The following is a 14419-nucleotide window of genomic DNA, read 5'->3' as shown; positions in this document are numbered from 1 at the left end:
CTTTTACAAGAGACAAAGTAGATTGAATTGATATGATAAATGTGCAAACAACTGGAAAAAGTGGAAACAAAATTAAATTACCGGAAAGAGTCCATTCAACTTAATGTACCTGGCAGCTAGACTTACAAATGAATTTAACAATATGCAGATTAAACAGCAAACATGCAGAGTGGGTTTACAGTGACAGAACTAAAGCTGTGAAACCTTTGGAGGGATGAACTGACAGTAGTGAGGGCACTGGATTCACAGTGGTAGGACCGGGTTCTAATTCTTGGTCAGCCATTCCTAGTTAAACTTCCTGTGCTTTAAATCACTTTAAGTATCCATTAATTGAGGATAGTTTCCTTGAATAGACTGGCGAAAATCGTTATTGATTCTTGTTTGCATGAGTTAGGGATCATTCTAATGAATATGCCAGATACAAGACAAACTGATCCCTTTTAAATTGAAGTACTTATATCAGTTGCAAGGGGTTTAAGATGAAGTATGTCTTCTACCATTTCAAGTGACAGATGTATGACAAAACGTAACAAACTGACAGACACCCTTCACTTTTGTCATTTTAACCTGTGATAGTCTCTTTTAGAACCCTGTTATTGACACATTGTCACTTGTGGCAGCTGACTGTGACGGCAGTTGTTTTCCAAAATTGATGCGGCGGGCCCGGTGCCCGCACGGCTAAGTATGCTGTGCATCTTGCACCCGTGACCTGGCCCAAATCGAATATGTCACTATCGCACATCTCACCCATCCACTGGACTGTCAGTCCGGTGACCATTAAGAGATCAGATTTCGTCCCAGTTAAGTGACTTGTCCACCTGTTCCATTTGCCTTGGTGAGAGGACAACACAGTAGCTGTCTTTATACTGTTTGCAAGTGAAGTAAAGGTGGTAAAAGTTTTAGAAATGTTAGTTCAGTTTGCAACTTTGATAGATGAAAAATATACATTTGAAAGTTAAGCACAGCACCATTTCAACTGTCAAATGTGTAATACCGATAGAACAAATCCAAACATTTGGAATCAATCATGGTACTTATTCAGAATAGTAGAAACGTCAGGTCACTGACAGGCACTCGGAAAAGAATAGAGACTTCAATACCGTAGTTTTAGACACATTCTTTAATGAGCAGTAGTACATGCCTGTTGACAATTAAGTATGTCTGCTATCCAGCGAGTTGTCTCCTTTACTTAAAAATTATTTACGTTCTACCAGAATTCTCCTTATTGGGATTTTTCTGTTGCTTATTGCTTATTTCACCTCTATATTACCTGTTAATGTTACAAGTGGCATGCTGTACCCTGTTTAAGGCAAAGGTGGAGGAAGGCAAAGGTGTACCACCTCCAGTAGGACAGTGTCTAGTAAAGACCTGCAGAGCCATCCTTCAGCTGGATAACAGGTTTAGTGTAGAAGTTTCCCCTGTGTACATTGTAGTGGTCAGAATGAGTAATTTTGTGGTTTATGCATAGAAAATAAAATTTTGTCCCAGCATGGAGTTCCATCTTGAACTTGGGGTATCTCAAACCTCTTTCAAATAAAGTTTTTTCTCTTCTGCCAAACTACAGAATTTTTCCGTTTTCTGGAAATTGCATTTATATTTCTCAGTATTTTTCCATTCTCTCCCTCCCCCTCCCTCTTCTTCCCCAAGAGTATGCAAGAATTTAACATGTTTCTCTTGCTTGGACCAATCAGTCTTTTGGATAACCTGTATCTGATTTTTCCATGTTCAGTCTTACTTCTTTTCATAAAATTTTGATTCTACGTAAATGTCATTTTGATATTAAATCCTCCTCAATGCCAGAGTTTACCACTGACAGGAATTTCTTATTTAAAGTAGTGGTTTTAGTACTCTTATGTAGTTCAAGGAGTAGCATTCCCCCATTTTTACTGTATTCCAATTTTTTTATGGTACGGATACCTAGTCAAATTTGGGTGAAAAGAAAATTACTGGAACAGTTTTATTAAAAGAAGGGGTAGATTGGCAGGACACTTCCTGAAGCATCAAGAAAATTATTTAATACTGAGGAGAGGGATGAAAATTTAATTATAATAGTATACCAAGGCTTGAATACTTTAAGCATGGTTGGTGGTTTAAAAGAGGGGGGAAGTGACCAAACTGTGTAAGCATGTCATGTGGGTGTAGGATGCAGGAGATATGGAAAATGAAATAGTTTGGAGAGGATAGTCACTTGGAGATTTGGAGCAAACTGTTTTTTGGACTGTTAACAGGCATGTTCTACGCTTATTTGTAGTTTTTCTGTCATGTAGCAAATAATTTTAAAATATACAAATGATAAATTCAGTTTTTAATTTGTATGTCAGTTGAATATGATAGTTGCATTTCAGCATATGGGATGTAAAGGTCACTGTGACAAATATTTTTGGTTTATTTTTTCTTACTCTTAATTTTAAATGTCGTGTTTGCTGTATGTAAGAAGACAGGCCTCTGCACACACATATCAGACAATCACTATGTATGTGTAATCTTTATATGCGCTCATGCTTCAGCTGCAGATGGACGGTTGCACGATGATATTTTTTGTGTCTTGTTTCCATCCTAAAATTTCTGTTGTGTTATACCTTTCCCCCCCTTTTCATATATGTTGTTGTATGGCCAGTTTGCTGTCATTTTCTTTGCCGCTTTGTTGCTGCTCCAAATTATCTATGCTGTTATAAATTCTTCACGAGTTTCTTGCTGCATAAGATCGCAGTGTGAGCATGACATTTTGGAAAGACTCCTCCTCCTTTCCACTGTCAGGTGAAGTGCCAGTGTATCACAGATCATCTCCTTATCTAGATAGCAACAGTGGGAATTTAAATCTTGCACTGTAGTGAAGAGCAGATGGCGAATGTGGATTGCCAACTTTGTAAACAGTCAGATGGGTCACTTTTAAACTGTTGTGGAGTGGCTCTTAGGAGATTTAAATGACCGCAGCCGATACATGGGTAAGGAAGCAGACTGTATTGCACCAGTGCTTTGCCAGAAGATAGAAAGAGGGAGGAATCTTCCTGAAAATCAAACGGTCGTTGTGATGTTATGTGATGAGAAATCCTTCAAGATTTTATTGCATTGACACACAGTGAAAACATTTAGGTACATTATCTGTGTGGTGTCCAAACTCAAAGTACTTCCCAATCAGTATAGGAAAATTTTATTGATGTGAAAAATGAGCTTTGAGGCTGTGTTAGTTTGGAGGAAGTCTGGTTGTAGGAGGAGCCACTGCCTGAAATGATTCAGGGTAGAATAACCAAACAAATTCATCTGATTCGATGGAAGATTGCCAGACTTAGATGTAGTGAAAGAATCTTCTAAGAAGTGTAATTCATAATTAACGTACACGAGGTCACTTATGTAACCCTTGTTCATCACTCTAAGACATTTACCAAGTTGGATGAGTGGAAGAGACTGAAAAGATAGACAGAACAGCTGTTAAATTCGTGATAGGTTTGTTTAATTAGCATGTATCATGTAGGTGCTCAGTGAACTTCAATGGGAGACACTACAAAAAGGAATGTTACATGTCATGCAGGGCCTCACTCAAAAATATTCAGAGAGCCCAAATTGCAAAAATGAGTATAGAAATATACTATTTCCAGTATGCACACATGTTGTGGGGTGGGGATTTGCATCAGTACATAGCTGATTTTCTGCGAATGACAGTACGCAGTGAAGAATGATGAATGCTTTGGCCAGCTGACAACTTGTATCCGTGAGAACACTGCAGCTGTTGCTAAATTTATTTTCTTGTATGTTTCGCCTAGAGCAATTATGATTCCACAGGGACCGATAGTGTCATCGCCACAAATGTAACTGGTATACAGAATGCTGAATAGGCCAGACCCTAAGACCGAAAAAACCTTATATTTCCAAAATCGTCAATAACGAGACTCTTCTTTGCATTAATATTAATGATTAGTGAAAAACAATGCCGCTGTCTTCATACATATTTAATGTGTTATGACTAGTTTCATTCTTTTAGAACTCCATCAGAATGCTGAGCCCAGCCAGTAATGTGCTATAAAAGGTCTGGCTGTCATGTGTAACGTTACACACACACACACACACACACACACACACACACTCTGGAAACGAAGACCACAGAAGTATTCTGCTGATGTCTAAGTAGAAGTAGGTGAGCAGTAAGTGCGTTCAGCACAGTATGCTGGGTGCACTAGAACTTAGACCTTTGCTGTCTTGATATTAGTTCAACTCAGCATCCTGGCGATGATCTAAAAAAAAACTATGACATAATAAGTATGTGTTAATACAGCTGTGGTGGTTTTCATTAGTCTCAACCAGCTTTGGAGATCAACACAATCAAGAATATTGCAATGTTTGCATTGTTTGGTAATAATTGCATTGTTCACAAAGAATTCGAGCCCTCACGAAGTATTGTTATTAAGGAATTATACCAGCAAGTGTTAAAATGCTTATTTTGCTTGAATCCAATGAACATTCATTTTTTTCTCTTCTCTCTCCATACCGTGCAGTAATTCCGTACATATCTCAGCAAAATTGTATTATCAGTTCCTTTTCGAAAAGTAAGTTTGAACACAGTAGTGTCCGCCTTATATACAAAATTTCTCACCATTGTATTATTTCCTCCACCTGAAACTTAAAATGTAAAATTCCCTCAGTAAATTAGACTCAACTGAGGAGATCGAGAAGGCTGTCATCACCAAATTTTGTACAGTTTTGAAGAAAGACTGCTCGCAGTCTTGCGAAGAATTTGTTGTACAAGCCACAGTGGAAGTACAATGAGAGGAAAGGCAAACCAAAAAATACATAGTTTCATCTGGCGGAAATGTTATGGAAAGTGTTTTCTGTGATAGCAGAGAGCTTAATTTCCTAGCATATGATAGAACAGCAGCTGGTAAAAACTACCCAAATCTTCTGGACAAACTGAATAAAAACATTTACACTGTGTTTTGGTGAAGTGAAAAGCATTTGTTATGAACAAAACTCTGCAAAATACATTAGTATGTGCATTTGGTTATCAATAACTTGTGAGAACACGAAAGAAAAAGTCTCTGCCACAGTAAAACATGATAGGCTACCATTACAGGATAATGTACAAACGGTCTAACATAACCGTGTAATGTAAAATTAAGAATTGAATCAAGGAAACCCACTTATGATGGCACAGATGTTGAAAAATGTTTGGGTTACATGGAAAAAAAAAAAAAAAAAAAAAAAAAAAAAAATATCGAGAATTATGTGCCCATTCATTGGTAATGTGAAAATCCAGTGAAGAATATTAGATGTGAACGGCCATAATTGTGTTATTGGTTCGAGAAGTGTGGTGATAACTTATAAAAGTACTAACCACCTCATTTTCACGTCAAGCTTGGCTTCTCAGTCTTTCGATCTCTTTAAATAAGTCATTTTCATGCATAGGGTGCTTTTCTTTTTAATTTTTTCCATGTGATGTAAATACCTTATTGGGAAGGATATTTGTGGATACATTCCAAGTATTTTTGTGTAAGGGAAGGGTGATCTCCATTCCCTCATTACAGAGTAATGATGTAATTGTGATTTATTACATTTGTTTTTTTAAAATACTTTCAAAACAGTAAAAAAGCCAATCAAAGGCAGTGTGTTGCGGTCGTTATTGTGTTATTGCTGCGGGAACAGCTCTTGCCACTCTTCCGTTGCATTCGGTGAACCCTCACATGAGGTGCAAGTTGGCCAGCTCTTCACCAGTTAATCAGTGCATACTGCCTTGTACTGTTGGCAATGTATAACTAATACTATTGGGGAAAAAAACCTAAGGCAGAACTGAGCAGTACTGAATGGAAGCTTGATGGCAAAGTGTAAATTGGGCATTACTGTCGTCAACAGCAAGTACCGTGTGCAACTGGAACAAGTTCGCTTGCTAACAAGACACAGTGTGTATCATTGACATTTACACTCCTGTGCAGGTAGTTTCAGTGCGATAGTCACAAAACTAAATGGGGATAAGAAATCAAATGACATTCAATTACTCAGTAATGAGCCAATGGAGACCACTGGCTCCTTATACGAAAATACTCTGAAAATATCTCCGAACAACTTTGGGTTCAACTGTTGTATATGTCCCTTGATTAAATAGCAATTCCTGTTCCTTGTGGTCTGTTGATCTCCGGTGCTACTTAATGGTTACTAGACAAAAACTTGTAAAACCCTCACTGCAATTAGTTGCACCGGTGTCCGTGGGAATGGGAAGGGGCAAGGGATGAGGCAAGATGGGGCATTTGCCTCCTCCTGGAATGTGTGTATAGAATTTTTATTCATTACAGAATTTTTGCTCATGTCAACCTATGATTGCCTGTGACTTTACTAAACTTTATGTTTAACATTGCTGTGTGCACTGTAAAATACTGTGACTTTACACTGGCATGACAAAAGTCACAGGATAGTGATATGTACATGTACAGATAGAGGTATTATGTACACAAGGTGTAAAAGGGCAGTGTATTGGTGGAGCTGTCGTATGTATTCTGGTGATTCCTGTAAAAAGGTTCCCGACACGATTATGACTGCACAGCGGGAATTAAGACTTTTAATGCAGAATTTTACGTGGAGCTAGATGCACGGGACGTTCCATTTTGAAAATTGTTGGGGAATTCAGTGTTGCACAACCCACAGTGCCAAGGATGTGCCATTAATACCACATTTCAGAGGTTAACTCTCTCATCTCTCACCATGGGCAACAACCGAGAGCAGTGGCATTTGCATAGAGTTGTCAGTGCTAACAAACAAGCAACACTGCATGAAATAACTTCATAAATCAATGTGTGACATACGGCAGACGCTTCCGTCAGGGCAGTGCTGTGAATTTTGGAATTAATGGCATATGACAGCAGATTACTGATGTGAATGCCTTTGCTAACAGCATAATATTGCGTGCAGCACTTCTCCTGGGCTCGTGATAGTAAAGTTTGGACCTGAGACAACTGGAAAACTGTTGCTTAGTCAGATGAGTACCGATTTAAATAGGTAAGAGCTGGTGGTAGGGTTTGAGTGTGACGCAGACCCAGCGAAGCCATGGACCCAAGTTTTCGACAAGGTACTGTGCAAGCTAGTAGTGGCTCCATAATTGTCTGGGCTGTGTTTACATGGAATGGATTGAGTCCTGGTTATGTTTGGCTACATTGAGACCATTTGCAGCCATTCCAGAACATCATGTTCCCAAACAACAATAGAATTTTTATGAGTGACAAGGCCACAGTTGTTAGAGATTGATTTGGAGAATGTTCTGGACAGTTCGAGTGAATAGTTTGGCCACCCAAACCGTCTGACATGAATCCCATCGAACAATTATGGGTCATAATTGAGAGGTCAGTTCGTGCCCAAAATTATGCACTGACAACACTGTCGCAATTGTGGACAGCTGTAGAGGGAGCATGGCTAAGTATTTCTGCAGGGGACTTCTGACAACTTGGTGAGTCCATACCACTTTGTGTTACTGCACTGTGCCGGGCAACAGGAGGTCCGACACAATATTAGAATGTACTTCATGACTTTTGTCACGTTTGTGTAGCAGTCACTATATATTTTGGATTTTATTTTTGCTGTGAAGCTGTTCATGGGAAATGGCGCCAACTCCTTGGCCCAATGTTGGTTTTGGTGCTTTTCTGCGAACTTTCATAGAATTGGGCCAAAATAATGTTCTCAATATTTTCTGTGGCACTTTATCGAGCTGCAAAAATGGACCGATATGACACCGTGATGTGTGGAACCCCAGCGCAACTTGAATATGGCAACCATATTTGTGGCTGCAGTCTGCACCAATACCCTTAAGCAAAAAATGAAAAAGGGCTGGAAACAACACACTATATCCAGTAATGTGATCATCTGTGAAGTTCTGTAGGTAACAGTTTGTTGCAGGATGGCATTAAGAGTTCGACAAGTACCCCCCACCCCGAGGAGTATCTTCTGTTGACTATTTCTGTTAGTGTTCGACACTATTTTGTCATTCTTTGTCTTTTTGATGTTCAGCTGCAACCTAACTTTAAGAGGACATGAAAAAATATTTTTTGTAATTATTTTCTAGTTGTTTTCATAACTTGTTGGATACTGTGGGTTTAATCATAATTGCAATTAATTTCAGGTTTTTTACACAAAAAAGTGACATCCATTTTCATATTAATAATAAAAAAGATGCACTTCATACATAGTGTCTAAGTACAGTTATTAACTGCTGGTGAGTCTTTCAGGTTGTATGGCTAAGCTCCACCAGAGTTGCACTGGCCGAAATGTTAGGAACAGAAATGTTTTGTGGTTCACGGCCATACAATCCAGAAGACTCGCCAGCAGCTAACACATCCAGTAATGAAAACATTAATTTTATGATTACCTTTGTTGTTTGTGTATCAAAGTAATTTACCACAAAATACTAAATGGATGTCATTCATTTGAGATGCAGTAGGATTTGTGCGTGTATTTTCATATTTCGTGGGCATGACATGTTTGCTAACTGACCAAATCAGTCATGCCGAAATTGATGATTTTAGAATCTTTACTTCTCTTCGCAAAATTTTTATAGTTGTCCATACTTAGTTGTACACATTTTGTGTGCCAACATGCAACTGTAATATTTTGGCTGGTCAGCATAGTTTTAAGACAACTTCGTTGGAAATACTGAAACTATTTGCGCAGCATGATAAAAAAAGGGAAATGGAATAGATGTTATCCCTTATGACAAAACAGTGTTGTAATTCTAATCTGTGAATATAAATGTAGAGAAGTAATTTAGAGCCAGATGCCATGCATGTTAAGTCTTTGAGTAAGGCTGAAGCATCATGTGTGAGAAAGTTGATGACTGTTCATGTTCTTTTCATAGAAGTATGGCCTATCGAAAACTGAAGTCTTTGCGCTATTGCTCACTCCTTACCAAAGGATTTGCTTGCATTGTGATAATAGACTGCTTGTTGGGAAGAAGTGATTGAGTGACGGGCCGCATTGCTTAAGACTCTCTGTTCTTGTTGAAGAGGATGGTGATTCATATTTCTGTACCATCTCAGGATTTAGGTTTCCTGTGGTTTTCCCAAAAGGCATAAGGCCAATGCCTGGGATAATTTCTCTGATATGCTTCCTTGATTTGAGTTTAGACCCTGTCTAATGACCTCTTTCTTGATGTGAGAGATGTATACTCGCTATTTTGCTTTTGTTTTAGAAGTGGTGGTTTCTCACAGTGTTGAACTGCAAAAGGGATTGCGAAAAAATTTCTGTACAGGCTTGCGTCCTTGTCTAGTGTTGAGAATGTATTTTTGCATTCTGGTGCAGAACTCTATAAAAGGTTGCCAGTGGCATCAGGCAGGAAGTTGAACATTCACCAATATGTAAAAACCAAAGGAAGAGAATACCTCAGTAGCTCCGCCTACAATTTATCAAAATACTTGGATTGGAAAGTGTAATTTCTGTATAACTCATTATCTACATTTGCACGATTCCTCTGCAGTTCATGAGTAAATGCTTGGCAGAAGGCTCATCAAACTACCTTCAAGCTATTTCTGTACTGTACCACTCAAACAGCATGCAGGAGAAACAGACACTTAAATCTTTTCATGCGAGCTCTAATTTCTCTTATTTTATTACGATGATCATCGCCCCCTCCCTCCTATGTAGACGGGCACCAACAAAATATTTTAACGCTCTAAGAAGCAAGATGGTGATTGGAATTTCATGAGAAGATCTTGCTGCAATCAAAAATGCCTTTGTTTTAATGATTGCCACCCCAATTTATGTATCATATCCACGGCACACTCTCCCTTGTTTCACTACAATACAGAATGAGCTGCCCTTATTTGAACTTCTTCGATGTCCTCTGTCAGTCCTATCTGAAGCAGCTCTCACGCTGCACAGCAATATTCCAGAAACAGGTGGACAAGTGTAATGTAAGCAGTCTCTGTAGTAGGCATGTTGCATTTTCTAAGTGTTCTGCCAATAAATTACAGTCTGACTTACTTTCTCCACACCATTATCCATGTGATTGTTCCAGTTTGTTATTTGTAATTATAATCCCTAAGTATTTAGTTGAATTTACAGCCTTTAGATTTGTGTTTTTTATCCTATAACCAAAATTTAGTGAATTACTTTCAGTAATCGTGTGGATGACTTTGCACTTTTCATTATTTAGCATCACAACCCACACAGACATCTGCAAACCATCTAAGAGTGCTGCTCAGGTTGTCTGCTAAACCATTTATGTAGATCAGGAACAACAAGGACATATAACACTTCCTTGGGAATTGTCAGATATTGCTTCTGTTTTACTCAATGACTTCCTGTCAGTTACTACAAACTGTGACCTTTTCGACAGAAAATCATGAATCCAGTCAAATTGTGTGCCTACTCAAGAAAGCCAATTTTTGAGCCATATAATAACCTTCAAATTAAATTCTTTGATGAGAGTAATTGTATACGTAATAAAAAGTATAGCTACTGAGATCTATGTAAGCTCTGTTTGCATTTGCATGTAGCAGTTATTACAAGACTTGGAAAAGTTGCGTTGAAGCTACACTACAATTTTGTGAAAAACTTTTGGTTTATGATTTAAAGTGGTGAAAACCACAACTTTCTTTGGAAACTGTCATTCAACACAATTTACATTGCAGTGCTGTAATATGCCACTTCTGGTTTCTGTAAGCATCTGCCCAATGTTTCAAAAACAATACCAGAGAAGGAAATTTGCTACTCACCATATAGTGGAGATGCTGAGTTGTGATAGACACAACAAAAAGATTTGCACAATCATAGCTTTTGTGTGTGTGTGTGTGTGTGTGTGTGTGTGTGTGTGTGTGTGTGTGTGTGTGTCCAAGCACGCGCGCTCATGTGCCTACTGCTGACAAAGGCCTTAATGGCCAAAAGCTATAATTGTGTGAATCTTTTTGTTGTGTCTTTCGCAACTCAGCATCTCCGCTATATGGTAAGTAGCAACTTTCCTTCTCTGGTATTGTTACAGTCCATCCTGGATTTTCCATTGTTTGATCAGTGTTTCAAAAATCTTTTTGTATGTGTCAGTCCACAGTCACTGTAAATTTCTTTCTTAATAGTAGTAATTTTCTTTATTTTGAGAAATACACAATGGTTATCTGTTCAACATATTGACCACTGTGTGACCACCAGTGGCTACAGCATAACTGCACACGTGAAACAGTGTGTCCGCTAAAGGCCACAGCAGAGTCTCACAGCTAATGCCGTGTGCTTGGGCTGGCGTGGCATTGAAACATCTGTCGCTAAGCGTGTGGCAGTCCACATATTAAAACACGATATGGGACATGTGATGTTAAATAACAGCAGTTAATTTTGTACAAGGCTTGATAAATCTATGATGATTGTAAGCAAACAAAAAAAAAGTTTAATTGCTATTTTGTACCGTGTAACCCGTAGCGTAATCATGGAGGCTAGAAAAAAATTAAGACTTCGTGCAAAGTGTTTGTGCCAAAATGGTGACATATTTGAAGAAAAGTAAATAATTTGGGTAAAATAACTTTGAAAAGGTCAAGAATGAAAAAAGGAGGCATCTCACCACCATTACAAGATGGCTCTTCTCAAAGTAATAAGCTAAAGTGTCTATAGCTAATGATGCTGCTGTTGCAGAGACAGGTGATGAAACAGTTGGGCAATGACATAGTTGCCTGCAGTTTTCAATTAAGTGAGCACAGAACACAGCAAGCCCAGAACAGGTGCCCATGCATACACCAGTAGCCATGTAGAGATTCAGCTGCACCAACTTTTTTTTAAATTTTTGTCCATGGGCTGCAGCTGTTTGTGTACCGTGGTCGGTCAATATTAATGTTTCAGAGGCAGTTTTACAACTATTTTATCAGCCGATAGGGTTGTCGTATTAAGAAGGAGCTCCTTTTGAATAGTGACCCTTACCAACTGAAAAATGACACTGATTAATGCTTCCTTCTCGGGGGTTGATGGCAAAGCAACTTTGTCTTGAGAAATTAGTGAACACATTTGTTAGATATTTCAGTTTGGCATTAACCAGTTATGTTCAAAAGTACCAATTTGATCAACATATGAAATTCAGAACGAATTTTCACTTCACAGCAGAGTGTGCACTTTGAAACATTGACTTATTGGAGCTCTGTTGGACCTGGACCTGAACCGAGAATGTTTGCTTTTTGTGGGCAAATGCGGTACTGTGTGAGCTATCTAAGCTCGACTCACTCTCAGAACTGTCATTGCACCAGTAACTATCTCCTACCTTCCAAAGTTCTCATACATGCCTAGCAGGTCTAGTGCTTCTGGAAAAAGGATGTTTCAGAGAAATGGTTTACCCTCAATATAGGGAATTATTTCCAAAATTAATTTTCAGCCTGCAGCACTGAAACCACTCCAGAGCACAAAATTCAACGTTTTGTGCTAATATAATTTTTTTTTGCAGAAATATTGTTCTTACACTTTTCATCCTCCCAAAATGCTGTAAGCTCCATCTCTTAAGAAGTAAGCTCCATCTCTTAAGAAGTCGTCCCCGCCCCCAGATGTGATCATCAAATGATAAATTGTTCTCACTTGCATAGATGATTAATGGGTATCAGTATTTTGACTGACAAATTGTCATTATTTTGTAAAATAAAAATTGTTTGACCTACTTTTTGTTTTCAGAGATTGTATCTGGTAATTGGAATTGCTTTTAGATGTGATTTTTTTTTTCTTGTACATGTTTACATTTCTCCTTGACTCACGTACTACAGCTACACTCAGAATGGATTGCTCCACATGTTGGACCGTAACAGGAGAATCAAACCGAGGCCCGAGCGCTTCCAGACGTCTAAGGACAAATTTGACATCCTCGTCACTTGCGAGGAACGGGTCTATGACCAAGTTATTGAAGGTGAGACCCAATCACAACTTGACACTGTAATTATTGGAAAGGAATTCTCTAAGTAGATATCTTTTTACTTCATCTTGCAAATTTTATTCTAAGTTACATCATAGCAGTCTCTTTATACATTACACCAGTTACCATTATATGTGATTTATTATCTGATGTAATTGCATGATTTTATTTTGTCTTAAAATTTTTGTGTATGCCTTTTGGCTGGAGGAAAGTTCACATGTCACAAATTTCCTAATTTTAAATTCTGTGAGTTAAACATGAATTTACTTTCAAGTAAAATAGCAATTGAGAAGTAAAAGGCTTTCACCAAACCATCAGATATGGTTTTGAAGACAGAGATAATCATCAAATTCAGATTTTGTTAAGCAGTATACATTTTTTTGTTCTCTGATAACAGACAGGAACATACATGGAAATAAAACATGTTAGTCACAGAGAAAAGTGTTACTAAAAACCCACATGTAGAATAGATTCATATGGAAGGGAGAACTGGAAAGTGAATATGATGTAAAATAGCAATAATTGGGAGTCAATATAGTAAACTGCTCATGAAACTGAAGTGTGGCACCAATTCTGGCATATCATTCTCTCATAATTGTAATGAATTAGTTCTCTTCCATTATTTGAGTTGAATAATTTCTACTTTTTCAAATAACTACTATCATATTCACACTAACAGTTACAATGGTGGCAGAAAGGGGGGGGGGGGGAGAGGAGAGGAGAGAATTTTGTCACTCCTCAGATCAAAACTTCCTTTTCATCTAGAATGACCCTTGTACATTGCATAGCACTATATGCTTTACTGAGAACTACATTACATTAAATAGACTGGCCTTTTAAATATGTCCTGATTAGTTGGATGACACTTGTTGCCACTGCCCTGAAAGCCCTCACTTTCCTGTCACTTCATGGAGGATGTGATGTATCCTGCCAATGCCTGTTTCAGCACTGGAGAGCAGAACACCGACTGACAACTCAGCAGTCCACGTCATCAACATTGACATCCAGGACAATCACGAGGAGGCGACGATAGGGGCCTTCCTCGTTTGTGAGCTGATTACGATGGTGAGTCTCCGACCATAAGATCTTGTGGGTCACTGATTAATAACCTGTTGGTTCTGGTGAAATAAGTTTTGTTAGTGCTTTTTTTTTCTTTCTTTAGCATTTATACTTCGTTAGTAACAGAGATTAGACCAAAGTTAATTTCAAACTGTTGGTAAATATGGGATCCTGATGTTTTGTAGCCACAGTTCAGGCTATAAGGAAAGAATAAGTCATGTAATACACGGGAAAATTGAATTCAAAGGCAAAGTAAAAGAGTACCTACTTAGTTACTCCCATGATTTATGAGACTATTTGGACTTTGAGATCTTATTTATCATAAGGCTTCGTGACACACACGAATATGTAGAATGTAGAGCAATGTACATTATAAATACAATATAAAATCTTATAAATGAACATGTAGAGCATTTGAGCACTTCAGGGGTATCTGTTGAGAGGCCAGACAAATGTGAGATTCCTGAAGAGTGGCAGAAGCATTTTCAATATTTGCAGGGGCAGCAATCTGGATAACTGACTGAT

The 14419-nt window shown here is 38.3% G+C and overlaps 1 protein-coding gene across 1 annotated transcript in view; it reads left to right on the top strand.

The window, feature by feature from the left end:
- The window catches only part of LOC124554211 (RNA polymerase II subunit A C-terminal domain phosphatase SSU72), a 46202-nt gene that overhangs the window by 17645 nt on the left and 14138 nt on the right, over positions 1-14419 (top strand). Inside the window, exons 3-4 of the mRNA XM_047128279.1 lie at positions 12690-12829; positions 13782-13900. Coding sequence (XP_046984235.1) covers positions 12690-12829; positions 13782-13900 — 259 coding nt within the window. The remainder of the gene's footprint in view (positions 1-12689; positions 12830-13781; positions 13901-14419) is intronic.

The sequence above is a fragment of the Schistocerca americana genome, chromosome 11 (assembly GCF_021461395.2).
Source record: "Schistocerca americana isolate TAMUIC-IGC-003095 chromosome 11, iqSchAmer2.1, whole genome shotgun sequence".
In the NCBI taxonomy this organism is placed as follows: Eukaryota; Metazoa; Arthropoda; class Insecta; order Orthoptera; family Acrididae; genus Schistocerca; species Schistocerca americana.
The sequence above is the reverse complement of the archived record's forward strand: the minus strand, read 5'-3'. Positions and strand labels throughout refer to the sequence as shown.